This window comes from Gopherus flavomarginatus, chromosome 1, assembly GCF_025201925.1.
Source record: "Gopherus flavomarginatus isolate rGopFla2 chromosome 1, rGopFla2.mat.asm, whole genome shotgun sequence".
Classification (NCBI taxonomy): Eukaryota; Metazoa; Chordata; order Testudines; family Testudinidae; genus Gopherus; species Gopherus flavomarginatus.
In genome coordinates this window covers 211,153,832-211,173,406 of record NC_066617.1, presented here as the reverse complement: position 1 = coordinate 211,173,406, position 19,575 = coordinate 211,153,832, and the positions used below count along the sequence as shown (strand labels likewise).

The window sequence follows — 19,575 nt, the reverse complement described above, 5'->3', positions numbered from 1 at the left end:
ATACCAATCTCCTAGAACTGGAAGGGACCTTGAAAGGTTGAGTCCAGCCCCCTGCCTTCACTAGCAGGACCAAGTACTGATTTTTGCCCCACATCCCTAAGTGGCCCCCTCAAGGATTGAACTCACAACCCTGAGTTTAGCAGGCCAATGCTCAAACCACTGAGCTATCCCTCCCCCTCTCTCTGTTTAGAGAGAACCTCTAGGGAACATGCAGTTTCCTCAAGTGTTAGCTACTGGCATTCAACCGGTCATATGAAGACTGAAGATTGGGAAGAAGCATCTGGCTGTGGTCCTGTAAAATATTCATGTCTTGAGGGAGAGTAATGGGATCCCAGCTGCAAAGACTCAGTAGGTTGAGAAACAATGCTGTCAAGGCCAGGCTGAAGCTATCAGGAATTGAGTAGTCTGATCTTGTCTGAGCTTGAATACCGCCTTTGGAATCAGAGGAATAGGGAAGACGTAAACAGCAGCATGTCCTTCCACAACAAAAAGAAAGCAGAGGGCTCCATCTACACAACGAGCTAGGGGTGAGAGTCCCCTGCTCAGGTACACATAGCAATGCTGGCTGTCATCAAGCTACCAGTTAAACAGCGATGTAGCCATGGTAGCACAGGTCGTGGCAATGGAGACAAGACTTAGCTGCATTTTCACTGCTATTTATAGTCAAACTAGCTCAATGAGTGCTAGCATGCCTGTGTACACAAACAGGGGAATCACACCCCTACTTTGTACTGTAGACATAGCTTGAGATAGAGCCTGGGCTGTGACGTGCTCTAGAACGTAACAGGTAAAACTTCCTCTTCAGTTACATAGTGAACAAATCTTTCTGACTTTTCCCCAAGCTTGAAAAATGGATTTTGCAGTGTGTGTTCTGAGAGATCATTTGTAATTCCTGGTTCTGAACACCTTGGAAGTGTGAGGCACTGAGTATGATAACATTTTTGATGCAAAGATCCCAGATAGCTACAGCTCTTGGCAAAGGCAATCTGACTTGGCACCTGTTGCCTAGTCAAGTAAAACATAGCAGCAGCATTTTCCATGAGCTTGCACAGTGCATCCTTTGATTTGTAGAAGGAAAACACACCAGGTGAATTGCCTGCATTTCTCACACGTTCATGTGTTGAGAGAATTCCTGATCTGACCAAATGCCCTGAGTCTGAAAGTTCCCCAAAGGAGGGATAAGGCATCCATGACCATAGCCCTGGAGAGTGGAGTCAGGGGAAAAGAGATACCTTTGCATACATTGGCAGGGTCCATCCATTTGTATCCGAGTCAATATGTCCAGCAAGGGATGAGACTGGTATACAGACTTCAAAACACCCCCACGTTTCTGAGCTAAGTATGGCATGCTGAGTCACGTACCTGCCTGCTGCCACATGCCCTACAAGTCCCATCAATTCTTTACTGTTGTACAAGGATGGATCTTGAGGTCCTTGCACAGGTCCAGTATTGCCTGAACTCTGGCTTGGTGACTTGGAGTCAAGACTTGCTCCTATAAACTTGATCCTCTACACTAGGGGACTACGGCCCACAGGCCTGATCTGGCCCCTCAGGGCTTTGGATCTGGTACGCAGGATTGCCACCCCTGTGGCACCGTGGGCCCCACTCCGCTCCATGAAGTGGCTGGTACCACGTCCCTGCAGCGACTGGAGGAGGGAAGGCAGAGGGCTCCATGCACTGTTCTTGCCTGTGGGAACTCTCCTGAAGCTCCTGTTGGCCAGGAACAGGGAACCGCAGCCAATGGGAGCTTTGGGGGAGGTACCCACAGCCAAGGGCAGCGCACTCAGCCCTCTCACTCCCTTCTCCCAGGGGCCACAGGAACACGGTGCCGGCCGCTTCCTGGAGCGGCACAGGGCCGGGGACAGGGCAGGCAGGCAGGCAGCCTGCCCTGGCCCTGGCATGCGCCACTGCCATCCCAGAGCCGCTCCAGGTAAGCAGCACTGGGCCGGAGCTCTCTCCCTCACTCTGCACCCCTCCCACACCGTGCACCCCCTTCTGCACCCCAATCCCCCTTCCCTGAGCCCCCTCGTACACCCTGCACCCCCTCTGCCCCAACCCCTTGCCCTGAGCCCCTTTCTGCACACCGCATCCCCTCCCACACCCCACACTCCTTCCCACAATCCAACGCCTGCCCCAGCCCTACATTCATGGCCCTGCATGCAATTTCCCCACTCAGATGTGGCCATCGGGCCAAAAAGTTTGCCCATCTCTGTTCTACTCAGAGAACAACACTGACTTGCCTTTGTTGATCAACAGGCCTAAGCAATTAAAGGACTGGATCTTCTTGATGCTAACCTCTACCTGTTTGCCTGGATCTTTCCTGAACCAACCAAGCCTCTAGGTATGGAAACACTTGGCCACCTGCCCTCCTGAAATGTGTCACCACAACTTCCCTATATGTCATGAAGACTTGAGAGGGTGAAGACAGACCAAAGGGGACGACAGAATTGATAATGAACTTTTACCACCACAAACCCCTAAAAACCTCGTGGCTTTGGTGAATGGCCACATGAAAGTAAGTGTCCTTTAAGGGCTTGTCTACACAAAGGATGAATTTGCGGTAAGCTGGGATGTGGGCATTAGCCTGCTGCAGACTAATTATGTGGATTCTGCTGACATGCAAACATTAGTATAAACAAGCCCTAAATCATGGGAAACCCATCAATCGTTGGGATCTAGGTACGGGATAAAACAGGCTAGTAACCATGCAAAACTTTCATTATTATGTATTTGTTTAGGTTCTGCAAAACTAGATTAGGTCTGTGGCCTCCCTTGGATTTTGGGATAACAAAGTATTGGGAATAGAATCTCTTCCCCTGATGTTGAGGAAAGTGGTACTTCTAGGGCCGCTGGCTGTAAAACTTATTACATTTTTTGAATGAGAACAGTCTTGTGCGATCCCTGTGTGGTCCCTGAAGAGAGATGAGGGAGGAGGACCAGGAGGACAGAGAGAAACTGCAGACATATCCCAGTTCTATGGTGCTTAGCAACCAGTTATCAGTTACCAGCTAGCAAACAAGCAGCTAGGAAGTCAGATAGTCTGCTGTGAAAGGGAGGACAGGCGATATTAGACACTGACAAGGTGGTACTTTGCCTTGACTTTAGAGTCAAATAAGACTGTTTAGATATCTCAGGTTGTCTCAACGAAGTTAAAGCAAAAGGAGATCATCTTTTTCTTTGGAACTTATGGCGTGTTCATTTGCTCAGGCTGCCTTGTTGGATAGAAAAAAAGGTCTGTGCTAAGTCAAACAGCTTCCTCTTAGGATCTGGGATAAAAGTCATCAGAAACTTAAGGGTACAGCCCTAATGTCTTTTAGGGAACACAGCATTTTATACATCTTTCCAGAAAACAATTTACAACCCTCAAAAGGAAGATCCTCAGTCGTCTACTGGACTTCTGTTGATATCCCAGATGACTGCAGCTAGGAAAAGTGATGCACTGTCATTGTGAATGCCATCTATCTTGTCACAGAATCTGCACCAGCCAAGGCCACCTGAAGTGAGGTTCTCGCTACCAGATTCAGTAATCATTGCCTGATCCTGACTAGGCAAAGTGAAAATAAGTCTGTAAACAAAAATTTAGCCATACCGCCCCATACCAGTCAGATTTATTACAGCCAAAGCAGTGCTTAAATCCCAAGGACTTTTGCTTTGCCTCAGGACCAGGGCATGCCTAAGTCCTAAACAGCAATAAAAAAGCAAGAAAACAAGTACCATTAACTAACTATACAAACTATTTACAAAAAGTTTAGAAAAGTTTTTTGCGAGAAAAGGAAAAGTTGCATGATGAGACTCATACTGGCTAACGACTATGGGTAATGAAAAGGAACTGAGGGAATGGTAGGAGCATCTCTGCCCTTTATGCCATCAGCTAGTAGTATGTGGAGGTTTACCCACACTGGCACCTACCAGTGTGGGTAAAATTCTCCAGCTTTAGTGCACTGGGCACACACACCCCTGAAGTGGAATGGACATGTGCAATCACACAAAGAAATTATAGTTAACAGAGACCTATCCCTGGACTTCCCATCACCCAAACAGATACTTCCTTCCCCCTTTAAGTCTAAGATACACTATATGTAGATAAAAATACTTACAAAATAATTTTCCACTTGGAATTCATAAGTATACGGCTTCAAGGAGGATGACAGCTCTTCAGAGGTATCTGGACAAAAACTAACCGAAAACTGGCACTGCAGAGATGGAGGAAGTTCTTTTGTCCACTTCAATTCCCATACAAAGAATACTGACTGCTTACTGTATATGTGCTGAAAGAAAATTATTCATTCATAGTATGAACTCATGTCTTAATATCAGGAGCTTTCTATACTGCTAGTTTAATGAAGGGGAAATCTTACCATAGTCTTGTTCTATACACAACCTCCAGAACTTTTATTATATTATATTATTTATACATGCATCAAACCATGAAACTATAACCATTTAACAGTTCTCAATCTAAAATCCCCAGACATGTACTGGCTCAGATTGTTACAATGAAGAGGGAAAAGTTTCACTGCCAGAATCAGTATTTCAGGCTTGATATATTTACTCTTCAGAAAAAAAAAAAGTTTAAAAAGTTTGCTGCTCAGGAAAATACACAAAACGTGACTGTCTTAAAACCAGGCTCAAAGCAAACTGATGCCTATTACAGAGGACTGTTTTGTCATTGCATCTCAACCCTAGTTTTCAGCTCCTGAGCTACTCTACTTTTTGGCCATTCTTGATCACAGAATGGCAAAAGCCACCAAACTATGTGGTAGCTTTTTCACAAGAACAAGAACAGATTAGGAGACCAACGAGAAGGTTGTTCATCCTGTGCAGTAACTGTGGTTCTTCGAGAACTGGGGTTCTTTAGGTGCTTCACAGTAGGTGCGGCAGCACCCCATGCGCCTGGGATCGGAGATCTTCATTAGCAGTGCCCATTGGACTGCACACGTGCACCTCCCTGTCTCACACCATGAGCAGCATGTATATGTAGTGCTGTGCTATTCAGTCGCCACTCAGTTCCTTCTCTACCGCAGAACTTATCTTTCAGCTCTAAAGCAGAGGGGAGGGTGGGTAGTAGAGCACCCAAAGTGACACTTATCTCGAAGAACTTCAGTTACTGCACAGGGCGATTAACCATCTCGTCTTCTTCAAGTGATGTCCCTATGGATGTCTCCACTGTAGGGATTATAAAGTAGTGCCCCTAGGTGGAAGGCTGGGGCTTTGGAGTGGCATTTAGTGCAGATGATAGGACAGCGTGTCTTACTACAGTCTCAGATGCTGAGTCATGAATAATAGAGGACGCCCATGTGGCCGCTTTGCAAATGTCAGCAATTGAGACACTGTTGAGAAAGGTAACTGAGGTGGAGAGAAGGAGGGTGGAATGTGCTTGACTTCCAGGAGGAAGTCAATAATTGTAGAGTTAGTAGGACAGGTGTATACACTGCAAGATCGAGTTGGAAAAGTGTTGCTTAGACATGTCCATGCCTTTCCATCTTTTGGCCATAGATAGGAATAAGTGTGGCGACTGTCTGTAAGGTTTAGTTCTGTCCAGGTCAAAGGCTAATGCTTATCTGACATCCAAGGGTGTGCAATGCCGCATCCTGCTGGTTGCTGTGTTTAACATATCGGTGCTGAGGAAGAGGTTCACCCTCTTGAGCAACCAGCAGAGTTCTTGCTTGGTGCCAACGGTTTGCTCAAAGCTGAAGGTGTAGTTGGTACCAAGAGCTTGGCTGGTGCCAAAATGGACATCACCAATGCAGATGGTTTAATTGATGTTGTGGTGCCCAAAGTTGATCTGGTCGGGGCAGTTGGCACCATTTTTGATGTTCTCATATTGCAGTCTCCAGTGCCGAGACAGTGCCCAACATCTGAAGGTCTGCCCATTTAGGGTCTTTAGATCTCTGTTTAGCTGTGGTACTGGAGGTACTCTGATGGCCCTAAAGCTATGTCTCATCCCCAAAGATGTCAAGGCTACTGACCTAGCAGGGGATGGAGGCGGCGGTGTCTCAAAGGGTGATAGAGGAGCCCGTTTCTTCCCATCAGCATAAGAAATGGAAGATTTTCTCTTAGGACATGGAGAATGAGGGTCGGTGAACGATCTAGCGGAGCATGAGACCCGCGCGGGGGAAGAGTCCAGGCCAGGGTCTGATGCTGGACGTAATAACCTCACCGTGAGAAGTTGCAGCCAAACATCCCCGTCTTTTCTGGCCCTGGCAGTCAGGTTATGGCAATGGATATACTTATGCGGGACATATCCCTCTCCCAGGCAGCGGCAGCACTGTGGATAACCATGGTTACTGGAAAGTTGTCCCACAGGAAACTCATCTTTTAAACCAGAGAGATCCAGGCATAAGGGTGAGGGAGAACGCTTCCCAGTTGAGAAGAACAGGGAGCAGGAAAACTATGTCCTAAGCTATGAACTAACAGGGAGGATAAAAGGAAGGAATTTATCTTTTTAAGGGAGAGGACAAGAAAGGGAAGAACTAACAGGCAAGGCACTAATTTAATAGTTCAAAGGACAGGCAGGCGCCTCTGCAGATTCCATCCCAGACCAAAGGTGGCAAAGAAAGAACTCAGGGGTGGTTGGACCGCAAAGTGCTATATATACACATGCTGCTCATGGCATGAGATGGGGAGGTGTGCGTGTGCAGTTCAAGAGGCACTGCTAATGAAGATCTCCGATCCCAGGTGCCTGGGGTGTTGCTGCACCTACAGTGGAGCACCCATAGAGGCATCATTCAAAGAAAAAACTAATAATTTGTGATCCAGGTTAAGTCTATTGCAGTGTGACCTAGATCCCAAAATACCCGTGAGTGGAAGGTCATCCTGATCTGCTTTTCAGAGATTGCAAAGATCTGAATATTTGCATTTGGGTGTGTCAGTCATGTTATATTATCTCTTACGAAAGCCATTCACTCAGATAATAAGCATTTCAGCAATAAAAGTGTCAATTTTTTCAATTTTAAGATAAGTGTACCAAGGCACAAGTGCACTCATCTTATTCCGCATACCTAAAAGGTAATGAACCACCAAGGAGAATCTTTACCTGTTGAGATTCTGGCTTCAGAGGTACCAGCTGTAGATCTATGCAGTTACCAAAATTTTTTAGGTTATTGTCTGACAACTGGAAACAGAGTTTTGACAAATTCTGTACACAAACCTGTACATATTTCCTGAAAATTAAGCATATTGAACATACAATAATATACATTGTATATAATAACGTTTCATCCTCGCTACAGAGTTTCTCTAATTGTGACACTCAGGCAAGAACATTAAAATGACAGGCATATTATTTCTTTTCCTCTGCTTAATTACTAATCAGAGAGTCTGCAGAAGTAGGTCTATGGTACAATTATTTTTGATATGTAGTTTTGCTTTTACTGAGTTACTAATATGGAGACCAAAAGACGGAGGAAATGAGCCTATGACTATGTGATTAAAATATACCACCAATGTATTTGTTACTCTGCTGGGGGAATGTGAAAAGGAGAATGGGCGAATCCAAGAATGAGCATTTCATAAGTGGCAAAACTCACCACCCACTCACAAAAAATAAAAGCTTATGTTGAAAGATTACATACAGAACATCAACTTCTACAAACATTTTCTAATACGAAAGAGACTATAAATATTTAAAGACTACATTACCGTTTGCCAGCTGTTAGCAAGGAATGCTTGGCATTAAAAGGTACACTGAACGTTAATGCAATAATGGTGGAGTAAATTGACCATGGACAATCAATGGTTACCTGGAGAAAAGAAATAGAATTCTTATTCATGGTATACATTTACATAATGGCTTTATTTTCCAATTCCAAATACTCAAACATTTCCCAGAAAATTTCTCTTGACCAGTCAAACCTAATGCACCCAAAAGGGAGGGGGGGAAATTGATTTTAATCAAACAAACAACTAAGCTTGGTAAGGTGGAAAGAGGATTGTGTGTGCGCGCGCGCTTACAGCTTGGTGTCTCCCTGACCTCAATCCCTTAGCTGACTTATCCATGGGATCTGCCTCTTCAGAGTACTTTCTTCAAAGGCTGACAAATATCGAGCGAGAACAATGCTGTCATTTTGGCATCTTACTGCAATAACCACATAGTAATTTATTTTGAGACTGACAAAATCTAGGGGAACAAACCTATTAACTTCATAACATAACGTAAGGGATGATGGATCTGCATTCTGAACTTCAGCACAGAGCTTCAAAAAAAAAAAAAGTTCCTCCTGAACTGAATGCAGATTATCCCTTAATGTGTAGACACACTAAGTGAAATAACTTTTCATATATGCATATATGTTCACACTCTTTATGAACCCCACCACCACTAGTTTCCAAAACCAACCAATCTGCAGTTTCTTTTAACAATAGTTACACATGTAAGTAGTAAGAGTTCCAGTACATTGTGCAGACAATTTCAGTTATAAATACAGGGCAATAAAATCAGTAACATGGGACCTCTCAAATTAAGTCCCACCTGTATAAGGAAGTAGTGTTACTGGTTTAATCGGAACATTCTTTCCTCTTAATACTGAAGCAGTCTACCAGAATGGTGCAGGGATATTATACAGATAGAAATTACATCTTTCTGATGGATCAGAAGAGAGGCTTTGATCACTGGAGTCATTAAAGATCCCATGGTACTTAAAACTAAAGTAGGGATGATAACTATGTCCTGTTGGCCAAATTACAACCTGGGTTGTTGGCACAGAATCTCAAACCTCAGAGAAGGCTACTATTTGGTGAAGGGAGACTCATCCACCTATAAAGCAAAAAAGTGTATTTTTGTACTACTTTAAATATTCTGTACATGTACATTTACATCTATTTCATACATTCTGAAGTGCTTTCATATCCTTTAAGCTAAAAGGTGTTCTGTGCAAGTAGGTTATTCTCACCCATATTTTGGTCAATTTAAGCACTTGTGGTCAAAACTAACTTTTTTTGTCGTCTTACTTTTTGGTCAACTGTAGCCATGCAGTTGTCCATTTTCTGCTTCTCTTTGCTTTTCCTGTGCAGTTCTTTATTTACCAGATTTTCACTTTCCACTGAAGCTGTTGGGGTTGATGGCAAATAGATAACTTCTAGGTCAAATTCAATCACGTGATATGCAGGAGCCACTGGCAGGGTGATGCTTGTGATCTTTTCAGAAGACTGGATCAGTAATGATGATTCAGAGACTTTTTCTACAATTGTGTAGAATATGAAGTAATTTTAGAAATATTCCTCCCTTCCACAACCTCCATTTTTCATCTCTAGTTATCAGGTCATGAGATCATTTACTGAAAGACTAGAAATGCCTTCTTCCATCAAGAAGGAGCCCTAGAGGCTTGGTACCTATAATGTCTATAACCCACACCTCCCTGTCAGCGAGGACTGCAGCCATAGGACTCATTGCAGAACTCCAAGAACTCCACACTGGCTTCTTTGATGAAGTCTCTGGCTACAAATAAATTATGAAGCTTAGCCTGGCAGAGCCCGCCTACTGTAGAGACAGTCTTCACTGACAGAATTAGCTTTTCTGTCCATGTACGAACACCGTTTAGCTACATCAATAGAAACATTCTTCCATCAAGATGGCTGTGTCTATACCTGGCATTTGTCAGCATAGCCATGTTGGTCAGGCATGTGGGTTTTTTCATATCCCTGACCAATGCAGCTAAGCCAACGTAACTTTCAATGTAGATCAAAGTCAAAGACCCTACATCATGAATAACCTTATCCTTCATTATTTCCACTAGTGTTTCCCTAATTCTTCTTGAAGGGCTACTAGCTACCTTTCTTGGTAGTCCATTCCAATATTCAAGAAAATTCTTGACAGAGCAATTTAATGACTAATCTGAATCTTATCAATGTTCCTTCAGTCCTCAGCTGCCCCATTACCTACTCCTTTTGACTCCTCATATCCTATTACTTCATTGCTTTCATCTTACACAAGCTGCATTACTGATAACACAGGACTATGTACTGATAATGAGGATTTAACCAGCATTAGTGACATATCTTAAAAAATTCCATACAGGATGCCTACATTTATCCTATTTTTAATCTCTCTTTATCCAGCTATTGAGTCTTTGCTTCTTGCTTTTACATACAACCTGAAGGAGAGGGGTGAGATGCACTAGCAGAGCTTTGGAAGAAGCTGGGATATGACCTGCTTAAATGAAACATTGGCTAGAGAAAGGCACAAAATTCTTCAATTTCCTGAGCTTTATAAAAACATCCTAGCTGCTTAATAATTATTACATAATTTTGCTATGATACAAAGCCTCTGTACAGGTAATGTCTCACAATGGCAACACAAAATAGTCTAATTCACTCAAATCTTCTAATAATCCTCATCTATTCCTTCCTCCCTACACTGATCTATGTCCATAAAAAGCAGTATTGCCAGGACTAATCTAGTTGACTGAAAGTTCATACTTCTTTGCCTCAAGAATTAGACTAAATGCAATGAGAACTTGACCATGGATACATGTGTGCAGGAGGCTTAAGTAGTCAACTCTCTCTCTTTTATACAAAATACGCAAATTCAAAGCTAGACAGGGTGGTACAGAGAACCCTGTAACTGGATTTCATTCCAGGTCCTATAAGGTGTTCCCATGATCTCCTTCCCTGCAACAGGTGAAAGTGTTGCTAAGGTTTCCTCTGTTGTGTGGTGCCACTTGCAAATATACTAAGTTGATTTAGAAGTTGCTTATGAGGCAAATTAAATTTCCTAGTGAAGGGCCCACAGACAGTAAATTAATCTTATCCAGAATATATCTATTCTCTGTTATTGAGATAAGACTTATACTTGAAATAGCTAAGACTAACTGGTCACATGTACACAGTTTCCAAAACAGTTGTAGAAAAAAAGCCAGAACTTCCCGAAGCTTTTATGCTCTGAAATGTTGAGTTGCCAGTTTCTAATTGATGGTTACTGACAACAACAACGGTGTCAAATGCTCTAACATCTTATAGACCACTTTGCTGCTACGCAATAATATTTACATCATGCTTATAGGATTTCTGCATTTTCACAGACTGGTAGGAGATAATTGATTTGGCTATGCTGCTTACCCTTGGTATTGGAATAGATCAATGCTTTGCTCTCTGGATGGTACAGGAAAGGCATGTCATTGGCATTACTGAGCTGCAGAGTATCTCCATTCTTCATGGTATAATGGCCAGTAGTCACTGTGAACTTCACCCTCTGAGGGATACCAGCCAAAAGGCTGTCTGAAGAAAAAGAAAGCAAACAGTGCCAGTGTATTCCAGCACTCTAGTTATTAAATGGTTAAAATTAGCTGCTAATGTTTGCTAGGAGTTTACAAATAAACATTCACAGCTCATTTTTTAAGTACATCTTAACATCAACTGGAAAATTTTACTTTTTGGTGCTCAATTATGGAGTGGTTTTCTAAGAAATTGTCCAAGAAATAAGGAGAGTTTCAGCCACTTAATTCTGGGCAATTTTCACTGTTTCCCTTCACCTGAAGTCAAAGCATTCTCAACCAATAAGGTGCAGCCGTGGAACAAGCTTCCAGAGGCAGGCAGACTAATTAAAAGTCTGAGCACCTTTATAATTCTTTGAGACAGCTTTCCCAGGTTAAACCAGAATGATACGGAATACAGGAAGGTGTAGGAAGAAGGGGGAAAATGTGTGTTATAGAGATACAGCCTAAGCAGAGCCTCTTCTACTAAGGAAGGGGGGAAAGTAGAAGACTTCATGAAGCCTAGGGGACCTCACTGGTAAAATCTAATTTACCAGAAACGTTCTTAAACATGGTGACTGATTCCACTGAATTCAATCTAATAACTTTCTATAGAAAGAGAATAGCTAAAGACTCCTATTGATTTTAAAGGGAGTTAGATCAGAGCCTGTTTGGTAGGTGAGAGTGCAAGGTAAAGGGATTTCGCTGAACTACCAAAGCCAATATAGTGTCACAGAACGACTAGTAAGAAATTCACAATGGTGCCATCAAATCACTATCTATTCTTCCCATCAACATGTCCAGTGATGCAAGATCAAACCCCACTTGATCCTTCAAAAGGATACAGCCATATATATGCACTCCAGCTAAGCCAGATTCTGAAATTCGCAACCAAATACTAGTTGTCATGTCACTTGACAAGTGGGACTGATAGTGTTCAGACTCACTAAAGCCTAAAGACTCTCATATGTTCTCAACAGAAGTAGTTTTAAAAGGAAGCTGCAAAAGACAACAGAGCAAAGTAACTTGTTTTAGATGAAATGAGAAGTAAGAAACATGTCATGCAGTGAGAAAGTAACATGGACAATCAACACATTCTTAGTGTTACAAGTTCACCTACCAGTCAATGGCTCCACTTTTAGTTGGGGCTCCTGAGAGTACACATCATACTGCACAACTGGATAAATGTGAGGAAGGACAAAGTGCACTTTACCCACTAACGTATACAGCTGCCTGAGAGTATATGTCCCAGGTTCTTTGGCCTTTGAAAAACAAAAAATGAAACTGAAGAGTGGATTTTCAACCTAGAAATTATTTTTTACATTTCTCAAGAAAAACCTTTTGTTTTCTCCACTGAACTTCTGACAAATGAAGGACAAATACACGTCTCAGCTCATTTCTAACTGGTATGCTTTTATCTGTACAACTAGGTGAATAAAAATAACTAAGAGGGGAAAAAAGAAATTCATGAAATTGCTCAAGTGCTCCAAATGCAATTTTCATAACTGTCTAGCAAAAATGTTTACTCCAAAGGACCCCACCTAATAAGCAGCGGGGGGGCCGGGGGGAAGAGACGGGACGACAGGAATGTTGTCCATTTGATTCAAGAACAAAGTGCTGTCAATTCAAATACTGTTACCCAAAGTACCAAGCATAGCAACCCACTCTATTTATATTTCATACATACATATATTTGAAGTGACGGCTACATACATTAAAATATAATGAATATGTGATCATCTATGATATTATGGACTTCACCAGGTAGTCACAAGCAGCAGAGTGCTTATTTGGCTAGCATTCATAAAACCCTACACTGTGCAAGGCACATTCTTCAATCAGTATAAGACTATGATGTTTTCACACTTTCTTCCACATTGTGTGGACACCTATTAATGAATATATTTTAATCTCAAACTCTCCACCAACATAAGAAGGCTAGTTATGATAGGATAGCACCATTATAAAAAATAAAATGGTACACTTGTAGGTGTGCTTCCAGAAGATGCATCAGTTCTATCCCTGGTGAAGGATAATGTGTTAGTCACTGCTCATAAACAAGATTTGAGGTTTGGAAGTGGTTCCCCCACCCCGTTTTGTCACTTACTGCACAGCACTGAAAGTACTACAAATCTTTATTAATGTCATAGGCTGCTCTCACAGCAGAATTAGAATTTTTTGGGCGCTGGAAATCAACTTTAGTTTTAATCAAACTAGCAGTTATAGTCAACTGAACAAAAAACTGAAATGATACAGCTATTTATCTTGTTAAAAGCACTGAGGACATAAGAACACTCAAACAGCATCATGCTAACAAGGAAAACGCTGGCCACTCAGATCTACAGTATTTTGAATTTTTCACCTAGGTAGAGCAGGTTTTCTAAAAAATCCTCCTAATTTTCTTGAGCATAATGTATAGATTTGTGTTGTGTGTGCCATATCACATCTGATGTGGAATTAACCCATAATACACAAACCTTACGCAGCCTGAAGCATTTAGTTTCTGTCTGACAGCGAATACTCAAATTCAAAATGTTTCAGTTGTAAGGTAGTGGTACTGCACCTGTCCCCAAATTATAACCCTAAAGCCTCACCATCGGAGTGTTTTCTCACCACTTTTTCCATCTTGTAAATAGACAAAAGTATTAGTGCACATTATGCGCTGATGTCATGGGAGATTTCATGTAAGGTACACTTAAGCAATTTTTAGGAGTCATAAGAGAGGGGAATACAGATCCAAAGAACCCAGAAAATATTTTCTGACCTGCTATAAAAAACTTTAGAATGAATACATTTAAAGGAGGTCAGTTTGGAATATTGCTGAGAGAGAGACTGCTTCACATTTAGTATGAAGCAAGTTTATGCTCGATCTAAAAACCTACAAACAAAGCAAAGTGCACGTAAGTCCCATATGGCGGGGCAGGGGGGGGTTCTTTTCCGTTTATTGTTCCCTCAGTGAAATTGTTAAGATGGCCTACACTTAAAATTTTGATCGGCATAGCTATGTTGCTTCCCAACTGACACAACTGGGCTGACCTAAGCCTGAGTGTAGATGCAGCTCAGTAGATAGAAGAATGCTTCCATCAACCTAGCTACCACAGCTCAGAGAGATGGATTACTTACAAGGATGGAAGGCTCCATAGGAAGTGCCTACACTATGGTACTACAGCAGTACAGCTATGCTTAGTGTAGACATGGCCGTCATCCTACACAAGTAGGAGAGGTTTCTATAATCCCTTTTTTTAATCCCATGTCCTGTTAAATAATGTAACAAATGTGAAGCCATCATCCTACAGTAGTGCACTCAATTTTTTTTAAACAAACACATCAACGCCAATTAATATATTTTTAAGGAAAATATCACCAAGTGATATCTAAGTTACTTGATACTGTCAAAGTTCTAGAAATTAGAACTCTGTTCTTAGCAGAAAAGGATAAGTGCTCGATGCAACACTCAGCATGAAGGAATCTAACAGCACAATTTCCTCTTGTTCCTTCATTACAGGAAGAGATTTGAGAAAAGGAGAATTAGGAAGTAAATTCTCTCTCCTTCAATATTGGCCACCAGAAATGTACATAGTATGAGATATAAAAAATAGTTCAAGTAGTGAATTGTATCTTCATTTATATTCCATCTTTCTGCTTCCAGAGTTTAGCAGAGTGCTTCCTCACTCATGAAGCCAAAAACACTGTACACACCAATCCCCTACAGCCTTCTCCCAGTCAGGTTCTTCAGACTTCGATCCAATTTTATATGAAACTACATCTGCAGCCACATGGCCCTCTGAAATCTCCAAATCGCATTGCACTGCCTCTATTACTAGATATGGGTTGTCTGAGTGGTATGCAACAGCCATTGACTCACAGGAAGTATTAAAAACCTACAAATTAGATCAGTAGGTAATGCACAGATCCCATGGTTGCCAGCTCTCAGTTCAAGCACCTGCTGCACCAATGTGAACTTACATCTCCAGCAGATAAGTGCTACTCATACAGGCTCACAGTGCCAGCCTGCCCCTGTCTGAGCACATCTCTCTCTAGTGCTTGCTGTCTTAATGCTGCAGACTGAAAAACGAAAGCACAGACTGCTCTTAGCCTGTAGGCTAAATAGAAAAAGTTACATGTTGAGATGGTGACAGACAATGAAAGAATGGGATGGAAAAGTGAAAAATTAATTTGAATCTCAGGAGAAGTGGAATAATACATACAGGTCATTATGAGAACACTGCAAAAAATTCAATGACCAGCACTGTTAAATCTCCAATTTTTAAAATAATCTATAGTTCTGCTTTTGTTCAGTTCTGTATGAGGTTGCAAGGTTAAGTACTAAAACATTAGGAAATGCCAGAATTAATTCAATGCATTATGAGGCAGTGTATAATCACATATACTGTTTTATTCACAGGACCATTGCCTCATTCAGTATACAGGACAGGCAGAGCTCAGGAAATGAGGCAAAAATTCAATATTTGTTTTTATATTCAATGCATTGCTTTATTTACTGCACACCATCCAGACACTGTATTGAATACAGAATTATTCATTTCCTTGTGGTTTATCTACAGTGTGCTCATCACTGTAGTATCAAAGTTTAAAGAACACCCCTCTCTGGAGGTCTGAAGCCTTTCTTTTTTTTATATATATATATATATAAACATACAGACAGGGAACTGAAGCATAAGACAATTAAGGCAAATAATTTTTGCAAGAGGCTGCATTCCGAAATACCTGTTTTTCAGAATATTTTAAATGCTATGTAGACATAACAAATTATTCCTCATAATACCCCGTCAGGCTGGTCAATAACTATTATCCTCATTTACAGGTGGGGACACTAAAAATGTCAAAGTGATTTGCCTAAAGCCACACAGCAAATCAGTGGAAGAGGCAGGATTAGAACTCAGGATCTCCTAACTCCCAACTCCATTCACTCATTCCTTCAGTCCATACTGCCTTACTGCTAGAGGTACGAAGTATCACAGCTCTCAGGTTATGTCTACATTGCAATTAAAAAATGGTGGCTATCCCATGCTGACTCAGGCTCAGGCTAAGGCGCTGTTTAATTGCAGTGTACTTGCAAATAACAGCCCTGCAAGCCCGAGTCAGCTGGCACGGGCCAGCTGGCGTTTTTTAATGGCAGTGTATATACCCTCAGTGATTTCAGTTGCAACTGAATACTTAGCACTTCTGAAAATCAGGCCCCAGAGATCTCAGGGTGGGCACCCAGAAAATAAGGCACACACAAGTAGTGACCCTCTTTTAAGAATTTTGGTTTAAAGTGACTTGCCCAGCATCCTATATAAAAAAAAAAAATCTGTGGCAGAGGCAGGAATACAACCAGTTTTCCTGGCAGCATTCAATTGGCTTAACTACAGCCATCCCTTGGGTAGGGCAAATTAGGGCAACTACTCTGGGCCCTGCGAGCCGGTGTGATTGGCCAGTGTGGTCAGTCCAGGAAGAGACGAATCAGTCACTTCTGCCCTGGGCCCCGCACCTCCCTAGGGACAGCCCTGGGCTTAACTGTATATACATTTCTCTCTTCGCTCTCTCCTTCAATCACTACACACCTGCTATCTTCTGCAATGAAAGAGACTTGAGGTCCTTTGGGGAAATGAGTATTGGTAACATAGCTAAAGACTGTCATACTCACAGGGAAGAATTAAAATTACACAAGCAACCTTAATTCTGACATTTCCTAAGAGCAAGTGGTTGACTTTGCAATCTTAACATTTTTTGTTTTGTATGCAATGATTACTATAGCTGCTATCACACCACACTCTGGAAGTGAGCAACCACCAACATGATTATGCATTCCTACAGCTAAATCTGGCTGATACTGACTCTGGAAAAAAAGATTATCTGTAATAGAACACAGTAAGAAAAACACCTTCCCACCTGGAACCTTTTATGCATTACTCTGAGCAAGTCTGACTATGAAACAAGAGAATCTTACCTTTTCTAGAACATGGACAATGAACATTGCAGTTTGGGACAGATGCAATACTCATCTAACAATTAGAATTCAGATAACTGTTTTATTTTTATGAAAGTGATAACTGGATAAATAAAAATGACTTAAAATGAGTTTGGTGGGATCATTCTAGTCTCCCATTTCTGCATATCAGAGAACCAACCACACACTTTAGCAGAGTTAGCAGCCTCTCTTCACAATAGGCCAAGGTCTGCAATAACAGGGGCGAGCCAGGAAGAGGTTAAACTGCACTGGCAAAGCTGTGGCAAGGGAGCAGCACTGGATACCACTTTCCAGCACTACGCCCTTCTCTAGTCAGTGCTTTTAGAACTTCTCTTTCATGAGTGCTATGCTCATTCAATTGTAAAAACATACCTGAGTTCTGAATGTTACTGTATTGACCCCTGGTTCCAGAATAAAGTTGCTACATTTTAACATGTGAGCCCCATCCTCTAGAGTCACCCCTGAGAGCATTTCCAGAGAAGAGCTGCTCTCCTGCCTTCGCAGTAGCATGTGCACATTTTTGCAGATTATTCCTGTCGTGTTCAAAGAGTTATCTGAAGGGCTCCTTTCGTACATTTCATATAACTCCAGCGCTGGCAAGTTATTTCTTGACAAAGGGAAGCCTGCAACTTCATTTGAGAAGCTGATAATACCGTTGGAAGTTTTGTGTTTAGTGAGCCATTCAGCTGTTTTCCGGTAATTATTTTTCTCAATGCTGAAGTGGACATTGATGGCAATCTGATCCACTTTGACTGGGATGGGCATTTGGCTCAGCAAAGTCAGCTCAATAGACAACGTTCCACCCACATGGATAACAGCATTTGGAGGGTCAAAATGTAGAGTTTTCAGCTGTGCAAAGGAATGTATAGACAGTACAACCTTTTGACCTGGAAGTACAGACAAGAACAAGGTATATTATTCCACTCTGCTTTTGGTAATGCAAGATTAGCCTTTACAGCAATCCATTGTTTTTGAAAAGTTTAGAAATTTTAAAAACTATGTTCCTCCCCAGTCCCAAAGTGAAAAAACAATACCATCATCTTCTTAAGCTACACAGAATAAAAAAATTAAATTCTTGATGTCTAAAATCAAATATATTTTAAAGTTACAACTTTACTTCTGCCTCAAATACAATTGTTGTAGTGAGAAAATCTGACAAAAGAACTGTTTGCGTCAATAGTTTTTAAGCTATATAGTACACCTACACTGCAAAACAAACCCCAAAACAAAAAAAATTTCACACCCATGGCAATGAGTACGAGTCTCAACTGATTCGGGATTGCTATACAGGACTAAAAATAGCAGTATAGACATTCCCACTTGGGCTGGAGCCCAGGCTCTGGAACCCAGTGAGTAGAGTGGATCTCAGAGTGCCTTTTTTTTTTTTTTTGGGGGGGGGAGGGGGGAAAGAGAGACAGTGTAGATGTACCCATAGCAAGATCTGTTATTCATTCAACCTGTTCAGAATCACTTACTAGTGTAGCAAAAAAGTTTTACAATCTAAGCAGCATAGTATCATAAGATTAATGCTGAGCTATTATTCTTTAACTGTTCAGGTATACAGGAGCATAATTTAACATGACAGAACAAATATTCCAGAGGACATACCACCGGAGCAAATGTAAACTCATGATAGTTGTGATCACAGTGGTGCCTGGAGCCAGTATCTGCACCAGGTCAGGTTCCCCTCACTCTTACATAATTGCTAGATGCCAGAAAACAACAGTGACAGACACTTAAAAATTTTCAACTAGGAAGCAGGCCGAGCATGACACATCAATGGTATTTCCAAGGTGTCTTCACTGTTGTAATCTAAGCAGAACATCAAGAAATATGCACATAAAGATGAGCAGTATATCTTCAGAAAAAATTGCAGCAAAGTGTGCTCAGAGTTTAAAACATAGTAAATGCTTCTGAGGACAAAGTACAGGGTGGACTAGAGAGGAGAAAATCAAATATTTATCAAGGCAGCCAAAAGAAAAAGCCATTAGCTAGAGGGGAGCACAAGGTTGACATTAGAGAAGGCAGGACAACAGTCCTCAGAGCATGATTTCAGAGCTCCAGGGGGTAGGATCCAGAGGCAGAAAGGTAAATCAGGGAGTGTAAGATGGTCAGAGATGAACTGTGAGCTACCCTGGTAGAGGCAACAAGGAAGTAGAAAGGTGAGGAAAAACAGAAAAACTAAAGAACCTTTCCGGTATTCAAACTGAACACGTTAATTAGTGCATCACGCATTATTGCTAATAATGCATGAACTAAGAAGGGCTTCCAAAAGTGTGTCTCAGCCTAATACCATAACAAAAAGTGGACAGACCAGAATTTAGATAGAGTTATTATGGGTTATAAAACTAAACAGAAACATACATTATAGTGAAGAATTCTCTGCATGACAGTACAACAAACCTGCAAAAA

The 19,575-nt window shown here is 41.6% G+C and overlaps 1 protein-coding gene across 1 annotated transcript in view; it reads right to left on the bottom strand.

Annotated features, from left to right (window-relative positions):
• TRAPPC10 (trafficking protein particle complex subunit 10) overlaps nucleotides 1-19,575 on the bottom strand; it is a 94,036-nt gene that overhangs the window by 20,909 nt on the left and 53,552 nt on the right. Inside the window, exons 14-20 of the mRNA XM_050936469.1 lie at nucleotides 17,536-18,050; nucleotides 12,310-12,451; nucleotides 11,056-11,214; nucleotides 8,950-9,179; nucleotides 7,642-7,742; nucleotides 7,037-7,163; nucleotides 4,098-4,268 (exon numbers count right to left, since the gene is read on the bottom strand). Of these exons, the coding sequence (XP_050792426.1) occupies nucleotides 4,098-4,268; nucleotides 7,037-7,163; nucleotides 7,642-7,742; nucleotides 8,950-9,179; nucleotides 11,056-11,214; nucleotides 12,310-12,451; nucleotides 17,536-18,050 (1,445 nt within the window). The remainder of the gene's footprint in view (nucleotides 1-4,097; nucleotides 4,269-7,036; nucleotides 7,164-7,641; nucleotides 7,743-8,949; nucleotides 9,180-11,055; nucleotides 11,215-12,309; nucleotides 12,452-17,535; nucleotides 18,051-19,575) is intronic.